At 54.3% G+C, this 20,786-nt stretch overlaps 4 protein-coding genes across 4 annotated transcripts; 2 read left to right on the top strand and 2 right to left on the bottom strand.

Annotated features, from left to right (window-relative positions):
- Positions 1-1,178: 1,178 nt before the first annotated feature.
- On the top strand, positions 1,179-6,677 carry A1O1_00698 (phospholipase D; the record flags this gene model as incomplete). Its single annotated transcript, XM_007721615.1, has 1 exon — positions 1,179-6,677. The coding sequence occupies one exon, from the start codon at positions 1,179-1,181 to the stop codon at positions 6,675-6,677; it is 5,499 nt and encodes a 1,832-aa protein (XP_007719805.1).
- Positions 6,678-8,853: 2,176 nt separating this feature from the next.
- On the bottom strand, positions 8,854-9,837 carry A1O1_00699 (uncharacterized protein; the record flags this gene model as incomplete). The annotated part of the gene is made up of 4 exons (XM_007721616.1): positions 8,854-9,098; positions 9,154-9,611; positions 9,671-9,719; positions 9,792-9,837. The coding sequence occupies 4 exons, from the start codon at positions 9,835-9,837 to the stop codon at positions 8,854-8,856; spliced, it is 798 nt and encodes a 265-aa protein (XP_007719806.1).
- A 2,792-nt stretch (positions 9,838-12,629) lies between these two features.
- Positions 12,630-15,006, top strand: A1O1_00700 (uncharacterized protein; the record flags this gene model as incomplete). Its single annotated transcript, XM_007721617.1, has 3 exons — positions 12,630-12,947; positions 13,033-13,226; positions 13,296-15,006. 3 exons carry the CDS (start codon positions 12,630-12,632, stop codon positions 15,004-15,006), a joined length of 2,223 nt encoding a protein of 740 aa, XP_007719807.1.
- Positions 15,007-16,357: 1,351 nt separating this feature from the next.
- On the bottom strand, positions 16,358-19,713 carry A1O1_00701 (uncharacterized protein; the record flags this gene model as incomplete). The annotated part of the gene is made up of 5 exons (XM_007721618.1): positions 16,358-16,639; positions 16,708-18,062; positions 18,123-18,561; positions 18,613-18,749; positions 18,798-19,713. 5 exons carry the CDS (start codon positions 19,711-19,713, stop codon positions 16,358-16,360), a joined length of 3,129 nt encoding a protein of 1,042 aa, XP_007719808.1.
- Positions 19,714-20,786: the final 1,073 nt, after the last annotated feature.

Consider the following 20,786-nt stretch of genomic DNA (forward strand, 5'->3'; position numbering starts at 1 on the left):
AAATACGTTCTCGTTCGGCAATATGTTGACGTGACTGTCCCCGGTATCTGTGCTTGTACCGATTACTGACTGGAATTCTTCAAGTCCGGAAGGCTTACTGCTGATTCTGTAGCGAGGCCACCGTGACCGGGGTGGAGGTGAGAAGCTGAAGTCAGGCAAGTGTCCCAAGCGAGGCCTCTTTCACTAAGACCATTCAACCTGTGGACACAGCTTCCGAACCTTCGTTCGAACAGGGCCATGACCTCGATTGGCATGACCTCGATGTACAAGGCGCGTGGCGGCAAGTAAGGTAATTCCCTCCATACCATGCATCCTGTCTGGCTCAGAGTGACACTATATATACCGAGTATTTCTGCCCGATAACAAAACTCATTCGCTTCCCTTCCCGCCTTTCAATTCTGGTAATGATAGTGGGTATCATCAGCACAGTGGCCAGCCGTTTTCTGCCGCAATTTCGTGGCGGCTTCGAGTTGGACGTCGAGACGCAGTCTGCAGGCTGGCGGCTAAGCAGCTGCAATTCCATCGCTCCAGGCGTTGAAGTTGCGCTCACTCACCGGTAGTACTGGTAGTACTGGTAGTAATAATGCTGGTAGTAATGCTGGTAGTAATACTGGCAGTGTCAGATTCAAGCTCCGGCGGTAATCATCCGCCAACGGCCCGCCACACGTTACGCTCACGGCCACAGCAACTGTCAACTTTGTCTCCACCTCCATCTGGCGCAGGGAGGACTCCTTGGCTTGTTTAATACGGTCAGATCCAACGTGAAGGAGTTGGCAGAATTCAATTATTTTCCTGGGTAGGACACCTGTAAGAGGAGTCACCAATTATCTTAACAGAGACATCCTCTCCTGCAGAAATCGGATCGCCTGGTCTCACACTCCCTTGACTTGAACGATCTGCCCGACCGCCCTCACCGACATCAACACCGCCGAAGCACAGTGCTCCCAAGTTCCCCCTTCGCTACGAGACGAGAAGCTACGCAATCCCAACGTTGGTTGGCCCCGATCTGCTAGGCCTCCGTAACAAGGTTCTGGCATTGGGAAAGTCGAGAGACAAGAGCCGAACGGTACATACATAATGTCTAGTCAAGTTTGAACATAGTCGGCGGCCTCCCACCGCTACGACGAACGTCGTCAACCGGCTCTTACTGCCTACCTACTCCAGTTGAAGCCGGCATCATGGCCGAACCCGCGGAAACGAGTCGGACTCCACCTAATCTAGATCTGGAGACAGAAGATGAACGGCTGGGAAGTGTACACAATGAGACTACTTTACCCAGACTCATATTAAATGGCGGGCCAGGACCAGCGGTGGACATGACTGAGCAATCGGACGGACAGCTTAAGGCTGGACTGACGCCTCCAAGCGCGACTCCCCGAGAGAGTTCGCCCGACAGGAACCCCCCGTTCTCACCCACGTCGAAAATGGCTGGTGTCCTCAAGAGAGCCTTTCCGCCCACCGCTCAAACCACAAACACGGGGACAAACGATCAATCGTCATGGGCCACGGAGCCTGGAGAATCGGACAGTGCGGTGAATGCCAATGGTACGCCCACAGCAGGAAGAAAGAGCGTTCAGTTCTCGCGAGATACACAAGAAATCGATGCCTTAACCAATGGCCAGAGTACACCACCCGCCGGAAAAGACGAACCCTCCGAGCAGGACAAACCTCAATCATTATATGCTAGATTACGTGCTCTTGCAACGTCTCAGGGCTTCGCGCATGCACGCTCCCCCAGCAGTCTGTCCTTGGGTGGCCGCTCCACCGACGGTAAAGAACTCGACGGCTTTTTGTCCGGCCAAGCCAGCCGCAATGAGGCTGGGCTTTCTGCTACCTTGGAAGAGGATAGCGGTGCTGAAGCCGATGCGGATGCAGAAGAAAGTGCCACAGAAAACCCTATGATGCAGTCCAGCCCTCGGAAACGGCGGCGAAGAGGCCGTCGGTTCGATGCTGTTGAGACTGCGCCATCTTCGCCGCACAGTCCGATGCGACATGGCTCTTCGAGTCTGGTGCCAGGCCTGGGGGAGGAGGCAGATAGGCCTCATCTGATGCCTCGCAGGGCTACCGACACCGATATGGCCCGTCAGGGACTGTCCGAGGATGAAGGGCGCAAACAACTAGCCGGCGCAGGTGCCAGTGGCTGGACACGCCGTCATCCCTTGCGTGGCTTGAGCTCCGGAGGGCAGAGGAGGCCCGGTGATACCACGCCCGACGGTCAGAGACGGCCTTTGACACTGTTGGGGTTTTCAAATGCCAACTCCTCGCGTGAAGTGGCTTCAGGTGACGCGCAGACTCCAAAGACACCGTCAAGGCGGAAGTTGATGGCAGAGCGCGGATCGACTCTGAGCGCAGCCAAGTGGAGACAACTCAAGAACAGTTTGCGCATGTTGGGCCAAAGCAAGAAGAAAGAGCGGACGCCCGATCATGAAAAGTCAGCAGAGCTGTTGGCCGAACTTGCTGCCGGAACTCCAGCAGCGCTGATGGTTGCCAGCATGTTTCAAAGAGACGAACATGACCATCGACGAATACCGGTCTTGCTCGAGCAACTCAAGTTGCAGATTACTGACAGCGAGGTCGACAAGTCGAGAGAATCGGATGCCACCCAAGCGGACCGTCATCTGGTCTTTCGAATCGAGCTCGAATATGGAAATGGGATCAACCGGATGAACTGGGTCGTGAAACGGTCGCTTCGTGACTTTGTCAACTTGCACCTCAAGTACAAGTTGCACTACAGCTCAGAGAAGTTGCTGGGCCGTGGAGACGCAAGCAAACAAATGCCAAAGTTTCCCAAAAGTGCGTTTCCATATCTCAAGTCGTTCCGCGGATTCGACGAGGAAGACGAAGACGAAGAGGACGATCTGGCCAATGACAATGATCCCGGCACTGCGACAGACAGCGAAAGACCAATGCCGAGATTCCTGCACCGTTCCTCATTCACCCCCGGTCGGCGGAAGTCTAGTGCAGCCGGTGTGCCAGACACTCCGGGAGGCGGACGGCGAGACATTCGCTTTGCCGAGCGGCAACGGAAGAAGCTGGAAACTTACATACACAAGATGACCATGTTCCTGTTGTTCCGTCCGGAGAGCAACCGATTGTGCAAGTTCCTGGAAGTGTCGGCCTTGGGCATGCGCCTGGCTGCAGAAGGCAGCTATCATGGCAAGGAAGGGTTTCTCTTGATCAGATCTGCCAAAGGTCTCGATTTTAGGAAAGCCTTGACCCCTCACAATTTCACTCATCGCCATGCGCCGAAGTGGTTTCTCGTCAGACACAGTTACGTGGTCTGCATCGACTCACCAGAAGAGATGCACATCTACGACGTGTTTTTGTTCGATTCCGACTTTCGTATCCAGTCCACGAAGGTCCGTCCGGGGGAGCAACGAGGTGCGAAAGAGCTGGCCGAAGCGGCAAGGGAGTCCGCGAAGCATCCACAGCATCATCGGCTCAAATTGGTCAACTCGGAAAGAAGACTGAAGCTTCTGGCCCGGAATGAGAGACAGCTCCATCAGTTTGAGGAATCAATAAGGCTGATGCTGCAGATCTCACCATGGGTCAAGGAGCACAGGTTCGAGAGCTTTGCGCCAATCAGGCCGAATTGCTTTGCTCAATGGCTTGTTGACGGCCGAGATCATATGTGGCTTGTTTCACGGGCATTGGAACATGCCAGAGATGTGATTTACATTCACGATTGGTGGTTGAGTCCCGAGCTGTACATGAGACGTCCACCTCAAGTTGCCCAGAAGTGGCGTCTAGATCGAATCCTCAAGAGGAAGGCCGAAGAAGGCGTCAAGATCTTTGTGATCGTCTACCGGAACATCGAATCGGCCGTTCCCATCGACTCACAGTATACCAAATTCTCGCTGTTGGACCTACACCCGAACATTTTTGTCCAACGATCCCCTAATCAATTCCGCCAGAATACATTCTTTTGGGCGCATCACGAAAAGCTGTGCATTGTCGACCACACTTTGGCCTTTGTGGGTGGCATAGATCTGTGCTTTGGCAGATGGGACACCCCCCAGCATACACTTGTGGACGATAAGCCGACTGGGTTTGAGCCGGACAGTGGTCCCAAGGATGCCCAGCATAACCAGCTGTGGCCTGGCAAAGACTACTCCAACCCCCGGGTGCAGGACTTCGTCGCGCTCAACAAACCCTATGAGGAAATGTATGACCGGTTGCAAGTCCCTCGAATGCCATGGCATGACATTTCGATGCACGTCGTCGGCCAACCCGCGCGTGACTTGACCAGGCATTTTGTCCAGAGGTGGAACTACATCTTGAGACAACGAAAACCCACCCGTCCGACGCCCTTCCTCTTGCCTCCCCCAGATTTCAACCCGGCGGAATTGGAGGCTCTTGGTCTGGATGGTACTTGTGAAGTGCAGATCCTTCGCTCCGCTGGACCGTGGTCGATTGGGACTCCCGACAAAACGGAACACAGCATTATGAACGCGTATGTCAAGCTGATTGAAGAATCCGAGCACTTTGTCTACATTGAGAACCAATTCTTCATCTCCAGTTGTGAGACCGAGGGCGCCACTGTGCACAACAAGATCAACGACGCCCTCGTGGAACGCATCACTCGGGCGGCCAAGAATGACGAGGCCTGGAGAGCGGTCATTGTGATCCCCTTGATGCCAGGGTTCCAAAACACGGTCGAGCAGGAAGGTGGCACAAGTGTGCGTCTGATCATGCAGTATCAGTATCGGAGCATTTGTCGGGGAGAGTCGTCCCTGTTCGGCCGCCTGAAGTCCGTTGGGATAGAACCAGAGGACTATATCCAATTCTACAGCTTACGTCAATGGGGTAGAATTGGCAAGAAGAAGTCACTGGTGACGGAACAGTTATACATCCATGCCAAATGTATGGTGGTTGACGACCGAGCCGTCATCATCGGCTCGGCCAATATCAACGAGCGTTCAATGCTGGGGAATCGGGACTCGGAATGCGCAGCTGTCGTTCGAGATACAGACATGGTTTGGTCCAGAATGAATGGCAAGCCTTATCAGGTTGGCCGCTTCCCTCATACGCTTCGGATGCGGCTCATGCGGGAACACCTGGGGCTGGACGTTGACTCAATCACGGAAGAGACTCTGGCCATGAATGCGGAACGGGACAAGGCTCGAAAGGCAGGAAAAGCTGCTCGACCGAAACCGCCAGATGATGAAGTCAGCAATAGCGAGTTTGGAGAAATGGATGATGTGGTGGACTCCCATGACGAACGAGCGAGAGAACTGCGTGAAGAACTGCTGCACCGTGTCGAAAACCTGAAAAGCTTCAATCATGATGTAGATTGGGAGCAGGAAGGCAACCCCAATCTCAAGAGCGGCCGGAAATTGACAGAAGATGCCCGCGTCACTGGGAATGCCCAACACAAACAGGACGTCGAGGGCCATGGATTCGACAAAATGGCCGATGTCGAGGCCGCCGGTCTGGGCGGAGCGCGAGACACCACGCTCGTCAACGGAGGCAAAGAGGTGTTGATTTCCGCCATCGAGCCTGAAGGTCATACAACCTTGCAAAACCCGAGGAAGCGAGGGGATGAAAAGCGTCTCCCATCGTACGTGGTGAGTTTGGAGGCGCCCAACCCACCATTGCCTCCAAGGCCCAGCGTGGAGCGGATGAACACCGAACGACTCGGCCTGCCTCTGGTCTCACAATTGCCTGCCCTTCCACAACTGGATGATTCGGATATTGGTGGACCGCCACTTGCGAAGAGCGCGTCCAGAGACCCAGCCAATGCTCATCATCCGTTGGTGAACGAGCTGAAGCGGCCGCTGGTTGATCGGGACTGCATGACAGACCCGGTCCACGACGCTTTCTTGTATGATACCTGGCACGCGGTGGCGGAAAACAACACCAAGATCTATCGCAATGTCTTCCGCTGTATGCCAGACAACCAAGTCCGGAACTGGGATGATTACCACCAGTATGTGGCGTATCAACAACGGTTCAACCAGCAACAAGGCACCGACGTTCCACAAGAAGAAAAAGTCTCTCACCCGGCTCGATCGGCGTCGGCCTCGAAGAGTGGGCCTCCAGGAGCCGGGATACACGCACCCGCTGCGCAGCTCAAAGCCTTGACTCAAATTCCCGGCGACCTGGAGAAAGGCACGACGGATATCAAGGACAAGGTCAAAGGGGCGTTTGGGGCAGACACCAAGGCCGAAAAAGTGGATGCCGAAAAAGCACAACTGCGTACCTGGGCTACTGGAGCCAATGAAGCGCAAGCCGAGAGAGAGGAGATGCCGACTCTGCACCGACAAGAAACTCTGACGGAAGAAAAGGCTGGCTTACCAACCGTCCCTGAAGGTCCGACCGTCGGCGAGGAAGGCAGCGGCGAGGGCGAAGACGACGACGACAGCACCGAACCTACCGACAGCGCCCCCAGTACGGCCACGGCAGTCGAGAAGGAGAAGTCGACTACGGCCAACGGAAGCCCCCCTACGGCGGCCGCGCCTTTTGTCGGCTATTCCGATGCAATCAACCAGAATTCCGCCCAAGCTGCCGCCGTGCCGGGCGGTGGTGCCCCTGCTGTCCGCAGACGTCGCAGAGGAACCACCCGGTCCGGCCGACGCGAATTCAATGCCAGCGACGACATCCTCAGCACCGAGGAGGCCGAGGAGCTGTTGAACTGTGTGCAGGGCCATCTTGTCGTTTGGCCTTATGATTGGTAAGAAAGAATGGATTGCATCCACTCCCAAAAGGAATGAGAACACTCCTTACTGACCACATTTGTTCTCTTGTTTTAGGCTTGAAAAGGTCGAGACTGGAGGGAATTGGCTATTCCCCTTCGATCAGATCAGTCCGATCGAGATCTAGTAAGTTGTCCTTGTTTTTCTTTTTCTTTTTATCCTTGCATCTAGATGTCCATGTCAAGCCTGGCACATATTTCCTGTGAAAGGGGAATGTTGGCATGGCGTGGAAGGAATGAATGTTTGGAACGACTGACTGACTGTTGTCTAGTATCTGATCGATCGATCGATTGGATGTCGATTGTCGGTCGGATCAACCGCCTTTTGGTGTCCTATGTTCCTTTCTTCTTTGGCGACAAAAACAAGAACAAGAACAAGACAACCACCGTCACCATACTTGACCTTGCCTTAGCTATGTCCTTTCTACATGCATGGGCGCACCTTTACTAGCAGCAGGATTGTTTGTATTGCATGGTATTGAGATCAGGATTTGGTTTATATTGGTCTGGTCTGGTCTTTTCGGTATGGTATGGTATGGTATGGTATGGTATGGTATGACAAGGTCTGGCATTGCGATAAAAACACATCCCACATGACAACCGCTTCCTTTTCCTTTTCCTTTTTTCTTCCTCTTCTTCTTCTTCTTCTTGTCGTCTCGTCAAGGGCCGAACAACGCTGGGTCGACTCGGCATCACATGTTTATCGGGTGGAAAGCGAGAACCTCGATTGAATCCTCCATTTTGTATTCTGTTCTAGGTGGAGATTGAAAATCACCTTATTATTACATTCAGGCAGGGAGACTGGCGAGTGAAATAAAGGCTGAGCTTGAAGGGGGAGGGGGGAGAGAGGGAGAGGGGAGAGAGTCTTGGAAGACCAACTAGACTGTCTTGTCTGTTGTGGGAATCTACTATGTGGATAGATAAATAGATAGATATACAAGACCAGAGAGGACAAAGAAAAGCTCCCTTAAGACTTCCCTTTTCCCTAATTGAGTCCTCTCTCTCTCTCTCTCTCTCCGTCCCCCTCTCTCTCCCCCCTCCTTACGCTGGTCTGGTCTGGTTCTAGGAATGCATGCATGTTCTTGTGTTTTCTCACTACTACTGTTGTAATTTCTTCGGATGCATAGAAAAGGATGAGCAGGGAATAAGGGCGTTCGGGGCCAGTGAGAGAGCCGAGACAGCCTCGCTGAAAATGAACCAGCTTCGTATAAAGTTGAAATATAGGTATAGGACGTAGACACAGAAGATATCATATCATATCATATCACTAATACCGCCTGCAGGTCCTTGGGCTCGCATTGAGCCGTTGTGGCCACAATCCCCCCTTTGTGATATCGTACACTGCGCACCGCTGCATCGTCGACATCCACAGACATAATCCAGCCGCCAGTGCATCAAGGGGGGTCGCAGCAGACCAGACCAGACTAGGTCGTGGCTCGCTCCCCGGGATAAATCCTTGGCTTGTCTCCAGACCACGGAATGGCGTCTTGATATGTCTTTCGTCGACGAGGATGTCTTGTTCGCAGGAAAAAATCAAACCATGCCAAGTGCACCCGCCGTCTGAAACTGTCGAGATTCAACGGGCAGAGAGGGCGAGAATCTCTCTCTTCCGTAGTCCGTAGTCTGCAGGCTATTGTGCCCTTGACAGCCTTCTAGACTATACCGATGAGACCGGAATGTGCAGAGATCTCCGAGTTGCTGCAGCTGAGGTGATCAGAAAAAGACGGATGCGTCTGTGCCAGCCTTCGAGGACCAGAACCCATCCGAATGGATGGTCGACTATAAGACTGGAGTGTGGAGTCTGGGCGAGGAAATCCATGGATCCCCAATCGGACGGGTCGTATCAGACCGTCCACTGTCGTGATCCATCGAAGTGTTCAAGTCTGATGACTTGGCTGGTTGGATGGGGAACGGAGCCATGTTTGTAGAGAATCTGTGGCCAGTTGAGCTGCTCTCTGTCGTTGCGACGGGCTGGCCACAAGGACGCCTTTCGGCACGCGGAACAGTATCCGCAAGGCTAGCTGCTGAACAATGTAGTCATACAACCGCCCACAGACTTCAAGACGAATATAAGGTATCAATACATCAGAGAGAGATACCGCCGGGTTATACATGTTGTTGTCACACCGTCAAAGGGACCAGTCCCGGCCTGGTCGTCTTCAGCCGTGACAGCAGAGAAGCTTCTTCCACCAAGTCAGATGAGGATGGTCATCGTCGAAGCCGGACTTTTCATGCATTTGCAGAGAGTTGGACATTGTTGCTGGTTGCATGGCGGAAGGCACCTGGTAGACCGAAGTGGCAGTACCACTGGCGTTGGGAGCGTGACCCTTGGGACCATGAAAAGCATGAGTTTCGGCAACAGGCGCTGGCGGGGTTCTCGCCTCGACGACTCTGCGAACAATCACTAGATAGAAGGTCAGTTTCCGTGGCTGAGGACAGAGGGGAGTGGACAAGCATACGAGCAAATGTTTCTTCGATGTTGACCATCTCTCTGGCCGAAGTCTCCATGAAACCACAGCCTCTGCTCTTGGCCCAGTCCCAGCCATATTTGCTGCTAACAACCCTGGCATCTTTGAGGTCACATTTGTTGCCGGCGATGATTTTGATGGGCGGGAACCTCCAGCCCTCTTCTCTCAGGCCACGAACCTTGGGGCCTTTCTGTTGGAGCAGCCGGGAATTCTGTTCGAGTCTGTTCTCGGCTTCGATGTCAATCATGTCGAGAAACCAGGTGAGCCCTTCCAGAGACGCTGCATTGGTGATGTCGTAGACCAGAAGAAATGCGTCGGACTGGAGGTTGGACGCGGCCCATAGACTTCGATATTCTTCCTGGCCCGCTGTGTCGGTCAAGGAAAGATGATAGTTGAGTCCATCGATTGTGCGAGTGACCGAGTACGAGTCTTCAATGGTGGGATCGTACCTGAGACATATTAGGACAGGTGCATAGGCTGGAAGGACGAGAGATTGGTGTCAACTCACTCTGATGTCCATTGCGACCGCACGAGTCGAAGCGTAATGGACGATTTACCTGCAAGCACCCGGTGTTAGTACTCTGGGCAACCGCAGGAGCGTGCGCTCGCTGGTGTGGATTCCAACATACCGCATCCTCCGTCACCACAAATAGTAATGGATATCCTGTCGGGCATGGTGCCTGTGGAGTGTGATCACGGTTCTTCCAACTCTTGGCCCAGCGTGTTCACAGAGGGTTCGGCTGGCGGTCACAAGCCGATTTGATCTCAAGTTATATAGGGGAGACCGGGAAGTTATATGTCTGCTATGTCGAGACAGAACCCGAGAATGGGAGATGGTGCACGGGCAAGTCGTCGGAGCGGTGATGTTGATAGGAGAAGGCCTTGAATTTCCCCCGTTCTCGGGATTGTAGATTGCGCCAGGAGAGAGTTGTGTTCTTCTTTTCAAGGGGCCGCAAGGGGCGTCGGAGTGCGCCTGTCGGTAGAAATTCAGCGGGAGCGTAAATTGACAATGTATAGTATAGGGAACCGAAAAGCAAGTGTCAAAGGCGCGACGCGAGATATCGGGAACGGGTTGCGACCGATTTGATGCAGAACCGCAGGTTGTCGAGGATTCGGGTGTCAGACGCAAGTTGAACCAGGTCGCCACAGGATGCAGCGGCGAGGATGGAGTCACGAGTATTGTTGCGATGTAGTGGTAGGCAGAGACGGTATAGAGGCGGCGACGACGAGTTCAGTGTTGGTCGTGTGATTGATTGAGTGTGAAAGGAGACAATCGCATTGGGACGTCAATGATGGAGGGTTTTTGTGGGAGGATGCGGCGCAAGAGAACGAGGGCGTTGCCGGACGTCAAATTGTACATGACAGTCCACAGTGAGTCCGTCCCATCAATCAATCATATCTTAGATGAATGGAAAAAGGCTGGTTCGGTGACGGCAACCATGACAGGCGGAAAAGACCAGGATGACAGGGGATTGAGACACGAACAGGATGAAGAGGAAGAACAGTAAGAACAGGGGGAGCAAGGCGAGGAAGAACAAAGACCGGGACAGGGACCGGGGCCGGGGGTCGGGGGTCAGGGATCAAGCAGCTCGACTCCTAAAGTCCCTGCAGACATGCGGCGGAGAGGCCGATTGGGGGGTGAGTGGGACGGACTGATGGGGCTTAGGAGGCCTAGGGAGCCTAGGGGGCCTAGGGAGCCCTGGTCGCTGGCTAGGGAGGCTCCAGGCTTTAGAGGGGTCTTAGGTCTTAGGGTCTTAGGGTCCTTAGGAGTTCGGGCAGCAACTAAAGGGTCAAGTCGAAGTTGAGATGGTGGTCAATTAGTATCACAGTACTCTGGTCGTCTGTCTGATCTTCTCCCATCATGAAGACTTCAACCCCGTAGGCATTGATACGAGAAAACTACAGGCTCTCAGTATACCGGGGTCAGTGAGAAAGGGAATGATGAAGTCAATGTTCGTCTTCATGTTAGGTATCTTTACAGTGGAGTGTGAGTAAAGGCCCCTACAACCTTCACCTAACCAGGTACTTTCGGGTGCTAATTCGACTAACTCCCCCGCTAGGCCTCGGGGAAGCAGAGTCCACCTCCTAGGCGGGAACCATCGCTCCCTTTGCCACCACTCCAGATCCCTGAAACACCGACGCAACGGACAAGCCAGATTCCAAACCGACGGAAGGATTTTCTTATTACATATTGCACGCAAGGCAGCCACTGAGGTTGGGCATCAAGACACGCGATGATCGGAGGGAGCGACATTGCCATGTGACGATGTGCGGCCGACGATCAGAGAGCATCAGGGCATCTTGGAGCGTCATTAGGCATCATTAGGCATCATTAGGCATCCTTCGGTGTCTATAGCGAACTGCCGGCATTATTTTGTAGGCGATCGGTTCATGCCTAAGCAGCCTAACACCAGAACCAAGGCACCCGAGGTCCTTAATAACGGTAAGCTAGGCAGGTGGCTAAGGGGCTTTGCAGGGGATGAGGGAGGTTACGCCCACGCCTCTGGTCGCGATCCCAGCTTCAAGTTGCTTGCCTCACTTCTGCGGTTGCCTCGACAGAGCATGTTTGGGAAAGATTGCTCGACGTTCGTGGAGAGAAGATCGCATACAATCACTGTGTCTATGCCTCAAGGTCCTTTATCTCATCCCCTGGTCTCTGATCCCCTGCCTCACCTGCTTCTTCCTTATCAATTTACGTATATCTCCCCCGGGCTCGACATCACCCGTTTCCTCGGCCAACCCCGACGCCTCCAGTACCACTCTACCCGATTCCGAGAACCCTTGAGCCTCCTTATCGTGGACGGCAGTATGTATGACATACGGATACTTCGACGCTCTCCCAACGATATTGATATACATACTGTGTAAACACGGAGGAGGACGAAAAAGCAACCATGGGGCGGGTGTTGATGTTATGTCAGCCAGCACACCCTCTCTCCTGTGTCTCCATCACACCCTCTGCCTCTGCCTCAGACGCTTCCAGCATCAGCGTCAGGCTGCCTAGAAGGCCACACACATGGGGATGGGGCCTTAGCCGATGATGACAGCCTGCTTCTCAGGTATAGCTGCCATGAGACTCCAAATTTAGCAGCCCCCGGATCTCTCTTCGTCCCTCTTCCATCTGGTCAGGACCGACCTCCCAGCGCTTAAAGAACCAGCCCAGCCCGAACAATACAAAGTTGAAACATGCACAGCCATGGAGCAATTCTTCCGTTCACCAAGCAAAGGTAAGTTTCAGGTGTTACAGCATGCGCCAGACAGGTAGGCTTGCCCGTCTTGAGATTCCAGCTGTCTGTATGAAAGCCGTGCATGAGGCCTCCCATCTCTCTTATACAGACCTTCGACATCGCCGTTCAATGGGGGTTTGCACATCCCGCTGCTGAGTGTTCATGAAGTTGATGGTCGGACGCCTGAAAGACTGTTTGGCATTGATGAAGCTTGTATAAAGCGTCCTGTCAGCAGCGATGATGGCAACCTGTATAGAGTACCCTTCTTTCCACTCCCCTATCTATTTCCCTCCGTCCAGCCATGATCTCTTATACAAGAGGTCCAAGCTGGCATCCGTGGAGGAAAGTGCCAGCGACTTTTCGGCAATGACATCGGCCACACCTCATCACCACTCTTCTACCCCCAAAATACCATCATGGTGGTCTCGTCTAAGTCTCGACAACTGGGCTTGGGAAATTGGAGCATCAATATTGTGCCTTTGTATTCTAGCCGCCATCGCTGGAGTCTTATTTGGCTACAACGGGCGCACGGTACCGGATCTACCTGATGGCTTAACGGTAAGCTCTAGACCTGAAGCCCAGTCCCGCCCGAACTCGCATGAACAATCTCCTTTTCTAACGAGAGACTGCCTCTGGAATCCAGCTCAACGCCATCATCTCCTTCCTGGCGACCCTTGCCAAAGCTACCCTGATGGTCGTGCTGGCCGCAGCCATCCGCCAGGAAAAGTGGCTATGGTTTGTCGACGAGCCGCGACCGCTGAGCACCGTCGACGCGTTTGAAGAGGCCAGTCGAGGTCCCTTGGGCTCACTGATGCTCCTGTTGAGTCGGCGTGGAAGGTACCATCCCAACCCCTGATCTCCGTGTTCGGTTTCTGGGGATCCCCTAACCATTGTACGACGAAACAGTATCCGAGCCTTCGTGGCAGCCACTGTGACCATCCTCACCCTGGGCTTTGAGCCATTCATCCAGCAGCTGATTGTGATTGATGTGCGCAACGTGCCCATAGACTCGGCGACAGCCTCGATCCGGACTCCGACCTCGTACAATGAATCCGTGGTAGGCAATCTGGGCGGCTCGAGTCTCTCCCTGAACGCGCTGATCGGGGCCTTTGGCGGTGCCACCGGTGCAATTCCCGACCCTGTTTGTCCCAGCGGAAACTGCACCTGGCCCGCATACAACACGCTGGCCATGTGCACCGTCTGTCAGGACATGACCAACCAGACCAGCCTCGCTGGCGACATGTTCAACATCAATCTGACCTCGCACCTGGACCGATTCTCGCGGTCCAACGGCACCCCGACCACGACAACGTGGACACCGAGGTATTCCTTGCCTCAGGGCAACGCGGTCGACGTTTCCGTGACGTTAGACCTGACTCTGGGAAGCAGCGTGCAATGGTTCATCGACTATCCCCGACGAGTGGTCTGGCCGCTGAACATCGACCCGTCGCCGAACAGCGGATGGACCTTCAGCTGGGACAACTCGACGTACGCTGGGATCCCGGGCCCGTTATTCGCCATGGGGTATCTGGACCTCGACCTGGGTCTTTCAGGAGATCAGGCCAGTCTGGCCATGCACCGCGCCACCGAATGTGCCTTCACACCCTGCGTGCGGACCATGGACACGGCAGTGCGCGGCGGCCAGACGGCCTCCAACACGACGGCCACCGAGCACGGACGAGTCGTGCTCGACCAACACCACGCAGACGGAACCATCACGTCGGGCTGGACGGCGCGGGTCAACGCGACCGACTATTCCGTGCTCGACCACGGCAGCGGAGACACCCAGGGCCGCGCCTACCTGCTGATCCAGGCGCTGCGCATCGCCCTCGAGGGCAACACGACCTACAGCTACGGCGGGTACTGGTATCCCGATCCGGCGCAGCAGGCCGTCGACGCCTTCAACTACAGCGCCACGGGCTTCACGCAGACCGCCGGCCCCTGGAGCTCCGCGGGCCAACAGGCCATCGACGGCGCCGACGACTTCAGCGCCGTGGTCGACGGCGTCGGCCGCGCCCTGACCGGCCGTTTCCAACAACTCCAAACCAGCGTGGCCTTGGGCACCGCGCTGCGCACCGAGGCCATTGTCGTCGTGCGCTGGGCCTGGCTCGCGTACCCTCTGGCCCTGGTCGTCTCCGGTCTGGCCGGCCTGCTTCTCACCATCCTCTCCACCCATCGCCATCGCATGGCCGTCTGGAAGGAATCCACCCTGCCTCTGCTCTTCCGCTTCATGCGGCCGACGACTAAGACGCGCGCCGGGACCGACTCGTCGGGTGGTGCAGGTCTATCAGCAGGGGAGGGCGAGGTCTTTGGCCATGATCCACGGCGACGAAAAGAACAAGATCATCCATCTTTAACAAATCCCAACGACATAACAACAACACCAATCCCACGACCACTCACGTTCTCCAACGCCATCACCACGAATAAAGTCAGCGCCATCGTGACCCAGGCAGCAGGCGAGAACGTCCAGCTCCGCCGCCACGACACTTTCTGGGTTCTCGACTCCGAGTGTGTCGACCCCGATGGTGGCGACAAGGATAACGAGAATAACAGCGGCAGCGGCAGCAGAAATAAGAACGGGCTGAGCGACACCGACTGGAACAGACACGTTTGAAAAGTCGGGATACTTCGTCGACCTCTATATGGCGCGTATGGGCAATGACTGAACTGCACCTAACCTGTTGTATATATATATATATAGCTTTTATATCCTTGCATGTGTTCGTTTGTGTTGAGGTGAGCACGCCACTTCAAGAGTCAGACATCTCAATACCTAGAAGTGCCATTGCATACCCCAGGTGTTATCTAAAATGGAAACTGTCGTCATTAGGAGAACATGTGTAGATATATACATTGATGCATTCTCATCCATCCACCCACCCACCCAGTCGGTCGATCAATATATCAACAAGCAATGACTCCAATCCAGTTAATCGCCATCGTTCATCAATCCCCAGCCACCCAAAGAAAGAGAGCAAGAGCAAGAGCAAGAGCAAGAGCAAGAGCAAGAGCAAGAGCAAGAGCAAGAGCAAAAGTCCCAGAACCACCCGGGTCCTGTCTTTTCCAGTCCAGATCATCTTCAAGTTCGTGCTCGTGCTCAAGTTCGTGCTCGTTACGAGGGAAAAAGAAAAGAAAGGGGGATTCCATTCCGAAAAGAACCGAAAAGAAAAGAAAAGAAAACGAGTAAGACGTCCCACAGGAACAACATTGATTGCATGATCCGACATGTGTCATCAGAACACAACGTCGCCCGGCTCTCCTGGAGCTAATAATAGATATCATATGGATGTAACTGGTCATTCGGACGGCATGGCATGGCATGAATGGCATGCATATCACATCAAGTCGAGTCATGCGTCTTCACATGATTGATTCAGAGAGCCCCGATCTAGGGCCATGGACTCGGAAAGAGGAGACGACGCAAGCAGCAACCGCCACGGCACAGGCGCCGCCAATGTGTTGCGGATGTATTATTCGATGGTGAAGAAATCCGGTCGACTGAAGATTAAATCGCCCTCCAAGGGACGCGGCAGTCGGAAATGCCTGCCTGGGTTGCTGGACTCTTCTCGAGACAATTCTCGCCGTCCGTCACGGAAGGCACAGCCAGAACCACATCAAATCGGGCGGCGGTCGTCTCTGTGTGAAGGTGCGTAGATTTGGGGTTTCAACCTAGAGACATTCCCGGAGGAGACACATGAAGTCTTCGGATAGCGAGCACAGTTGCTGAGAGATCTTGCACCCTTCAAGCACAAGGACCATGTCGAGATGCTCGCGTAGGATCCTCTGCCGTAGTCGAATTCCGGCTTGACATCCTCCATCAAGAGTAGAGTCCTCTGTCTGCAGTGTCGCTTCTCGGCCGCCGTTGAGGGTCGAGTTATCCGCCCCAAGTTATTTCGGAATCCCAGTTCAGTCCCGGCAGAGTTCACGTAAGTTGCTCCTCCCGGAGACAAGTGAACGTCTCTTCCTCAAGTGGGCAATACTGTCGGGTGTGGTGGTTCCTCTCCCTCTTCGATCTTCGGGGGAAGTAGTCCTCGCCATTGCCCTGTGTCACGTCTCTCCTGCTCGCGGGGTGATCTCGAGGAGGGGTTCATGGCGTTTGTGGACACTCCATTGCTGCCGCTGCCGCCACCATTTGTCTCAGATGATACGCCGGACTTGACCTCGGTCTTGGTCGCCGCGGCCTGGGCAGGGGAGGTTCCCCCTTTATCACTTTGGCCACCAGGCTTTCGAGGAGACACTCGTCCATTCTGCATGCACACGTCCAAGGTCAGCCAAGATTCACGCATGTCACATCATCGGGGGTCCGAAGAGTTACCTGTTTGGCCCATCTCAGACCACAACTGTTGCACAAGTCACGATTTCCACTAGGTCCTCGTCTCCATTCGGGCGTCACCCGCGTGTGGCAATTGGCACAATCCTTTTCCAGCTGTCCCAGCCCTTTTCTTCTCTTCCGTTTCTTCTTGCGGCTCAGCAAGATTTGTAGTTCTTCGGCCAACAGCCGGTTTTGACGTTCCATCTGTCGAAGTTCGAATTGCCAACTCGAACTCCTGGTCGTCTTCAGCTCATCGAAGAGATTGTCTTCCGAGTTCAGTGCCTCATCCTGGTTGCCCAGACACAGACCCTGACCTCCGGGTCGCGTCACAGCCCCCCCGGAGCCGGACATTTTGGTATCGTTGGGGGGAAGAGATGTCGAAGAACCATTGGTCACGGTGCTGGAAGACTGAGCAGACGTTTGCGATTTCGGATCAGTCGATGTTGATGACGCGCTCATCGACTTCTGACTTAATAAAGCGGCACGGGTGAGTTTGAGCAACCGAGTTTGTGCCAGGAGGAAGGTAGGCTTAAAGCCTGGTCGAGCATCGCCCGGATATATGGTTGTTTGAGCATGCAGGACCTGGCCTCGTCTGTTCAGGAGGTCATGCCTGAAAGTCACTTTCTCCCCCGTACGGGCCATTTCGAGCGCACGCAGAAACTCCCGCCGGGCATCCGGTCTCATCAGAACTTGCAGACTGGTTCCCACCAGATCCTCGGGTAACCGGTCCAACATGACTCGAGAATTGGATGAGACATGCAAAAACATGCCCGATGTGGAGATCTTGGACCACAATTCGCTCTCGCCCAGGTTGTTCTCGGCCAGGAGCTCCGAGCGATCCAGGGCATAGACGGGTCTCTCCCGGCCCACAAGGATGATGCACTTCTTGCCTTTTCCTTGTTCGGTATGTAAGCCGCCATGGGCTTCAAACCAAGTATAGCCACTGAACTTCCGACGAATTCGATACACCACATTGACGGGAGATCCATTCGACGAGTCCTTCAACTCTCGGGTAACGGGGACAATGTCACTGGGGTGGCACAATGATGACAAGGCAACACCCACCAGCTCACTAGCTTCATACTCGAGAACTTTGCGGCTAGAGGGGGATAAGTAGAGAAAGAGCCCTTTGAGGGACAGAACATGTATCACGTCGTCGGTGTTCTCCAAGAGGATCTTGTCCCAGACCCGCTGGGAAAGACCCGGGTCGCCACGGCCGATGGTGGTCAACACCTTGGAGACCTCGTCTCTTGGGATCGTCTGGCCAATCTCTTGTATTGCTTGGCTTGAATCTGGGGGAGCTGGGAGAGCGTAAGCAGGAAGAGAGCTCCGGTCGTAGTTGATCGCATAGGTTCCATCTGCACAAGAGGTCAGCACTCCAATGTCGGACTCTCCTCGAAGAACTGGAATGCACCTACCTGGATTTCGGCCCGAGACCGAGTTTGGCTGCTCGACCAGATCGACCTGAAATCCGACGTAAAACTTGTAGTCCTCAGAGTCGAATTGGATCGGGATCATGGTGAGGAGGTTCATAAACGGTTGGCCGCCTTTGCGATAGTTGATCAAACTCAGCTGCGCTTCCGATCGCTTGCTGATCTGGTTCTTGAGGTACAGGACGGAGCTATCATCGACATACTTCCGCTTCGAACCCGGCTGCACTTGGCCATCTGGCGACTGCAGAAAGCGGCAGTTCCGACCTAGAATTTCATGCTTGGTATAGCCAGTCAATCGTTCAAACATTTCCGAACAGTACACAATCGGAAAATCAAATTTCTCAATATCGCAGACGACGAAAGCACAGGATAGGTCGACGGGGCCAATATTGATTTCGGGCCGGGGTCTCGTCGCGACACGCATCTCGAGTATGGTCAGTACAGGCTCGACCTTGATCGGGTGCAAATTGCTCACCAGAACACCCAGCATGTCGAAACCACTAGAAGAATAGGCATTGGCATATTTGGGGAGAGGCTGTAGCACGCCTTGCATCTGAGGCATGTGTGGTAAGGCGGTGGGATTTGGCCCGCGTGGGTTCGCTGGCAGATCCGCTGCTCGACATCAGTTTAGACAAGAGGAGGATATTCGGGCTACAATACCATGATTGGTGAAAGCGGAAGGGACGTCCACCATTGAAAGGTTTCTAGACGTGGCTTGCTGCACAGACGGCGGGGACGGCAGCGTTTGGCCAGGGCCCGACGCCATTGAGACGCCTGATGAGGCAGAATGTCGTGCATGGAGAGACGATGTCGGATTGTGGAAGGACTGTGGAATAGATGACATGGCCTGCGCCATAGTCGCCATGTGATCATGGATAGGAGGGCTCATAGATCCGCCACCCGGATCCTGGCCGGATGGCTGGTAAGAGATGGGGAAATCTGGGTCTATCGGCGACGCAGTGAACAAAGATTCTTGCATCGGACCAGACTGCATGTTCACGTTGTTCACCGGAACCCCCATGGTCTCAAAATCCATTTGGATATCCATCGTAGAGGACATGTAGGCGGCAGAGGATTCGACACCGACCGATGTGCTCGACATGATGCCGGGGTTATACGTTGACACAGCGTCGAAATTGGACTGCATCCGGGAAAAGCGGGCGTTCAAGGACAAGTCTTCGCGAGACCGGACTCTTCGAGGGTCGAGAGACTTCTGCATCGGTAACATGTTGGATGCGGGATCGGGCATGGCCAAGGACGAGTCGCCCGGGAGGGGATCAAACTGAAAATTGGCAAAGTCGCCATCGACCGAGGAATTGAATTCAAGCATGGACGTCCTCCGAGTGCGGTCTTGAGACAGTTGAGGGTAATGAGCCTGGAAGGTCTGCCGTCTGCGCATCAATTCCTCGGTGTTCTGACTGACGATCTGGTGGAGGGTCTGCGGTTGACCTAAAGCCGTGGGATCCATGGTTCCGGAGACGATGTCCATACTGTCGTCCTGTGCGTAGCCATCCATGGACTGCCGCCCATCCAAGGCTGGATAAGGCTGTGTGTAGAACCCTTGCGAGCCATTCATGGTCGCTCAATCTTCCCAGATCTTGTTTGTCTATTCGACCCCGACCAGGGAGTCGTGACAATAACGGCGCAGTGAACGCGCGGATGGACAGGGAGAGGGAGCAAGAAGTCCCCGAGACCGTGGCTGAATTGCGCTTAGCATGGATTCGAATGGGAGCGTATGAGGAGGAGGGGGCGTGGCACCCGGAATGGCATTCTTGCCGCACGGTGTGATAAGTCGGCACGTCGTCCAAAAAATTGCAACGAGGCCAGCAGGGTGAACGTCTAGATTCAAGTTCTGTACGGCGTGAAGAGAGTGTCGGTGGATCGGAAAGGTGGCGGTGGGAAAATTGATCTGGCAGATCAGGAGGGCGCAGATGATGGGATGGATGGCGTTGTTGTACGTATGTGTAGTAGCGGCCACCGATCCACCTCACCAAACACCAGGCCCGGAAGTATCTAGTAGGAGTAGGTGATGATGGTGTTTGAAGAAGTCGGTCGGGAGGTGTCAGTGTAGCGCAGGCAGGCGAGGAGAGGACGGACCAGACAGGGACAGACAGGCGCAGTACGTAGTAGTAAAGTATGTAATAGTAGTAGTTCCAGGGCTAGAGGATGCTCGCTGATTGAGGTAATTGAAGGTCGTGCACTGTTCGGCGGGTGGGAAAGATGAACACCCATGGTTCCAAAAGACGGGAGCCAGTCGTGGATTCGGAACATGGTTTTCCGCCGCCAGGAGACCCAATTATTAGGCCTCGTCCAGGGAGCCCTAGTCCCTAATAAGTACATTCTAAAGACCTTAGGGACCTACTAGTAGCTAGTAAGATACCTTATTTACAACTGCCATAAGTGCTCTCTAAGTCGTGCTTAGTGCCCCGAAATGACCCTGGCGAGGCCCGTCAATAGTCTCCGCAGCTGAGCGTTTACAGCCTGAGGTGAAGCGACCCAAGGTCCTTACTGCCTCTGTAGTGTGTAGTACTAGTAGGATCAGGTACTTTAGGCACTGCCAGAGTTCGTTTTAGGTAGACCTGCAAAATACAGTGGTAAAGTGGACGCGCAATACCTGATGTTATCGCTGGTGTCACTCACGTTCGCGGC

The sequence above is a fragment of the Capronia coronata genome, assembly GCF_000585585.1.
Source record: "Capronia coronata CBS 617.96 chromosome Unknown acBCG-supercont1.1, whole genome shotgun sequence".
In the NCBI taxonomy this organism is placed as follows: Eukaryota; Fungi; Ascomycota; class Eurotiomycetes; order Chaetothyriales; family Herpotrichiellaceae; genus Capronia; species Capronia coronata.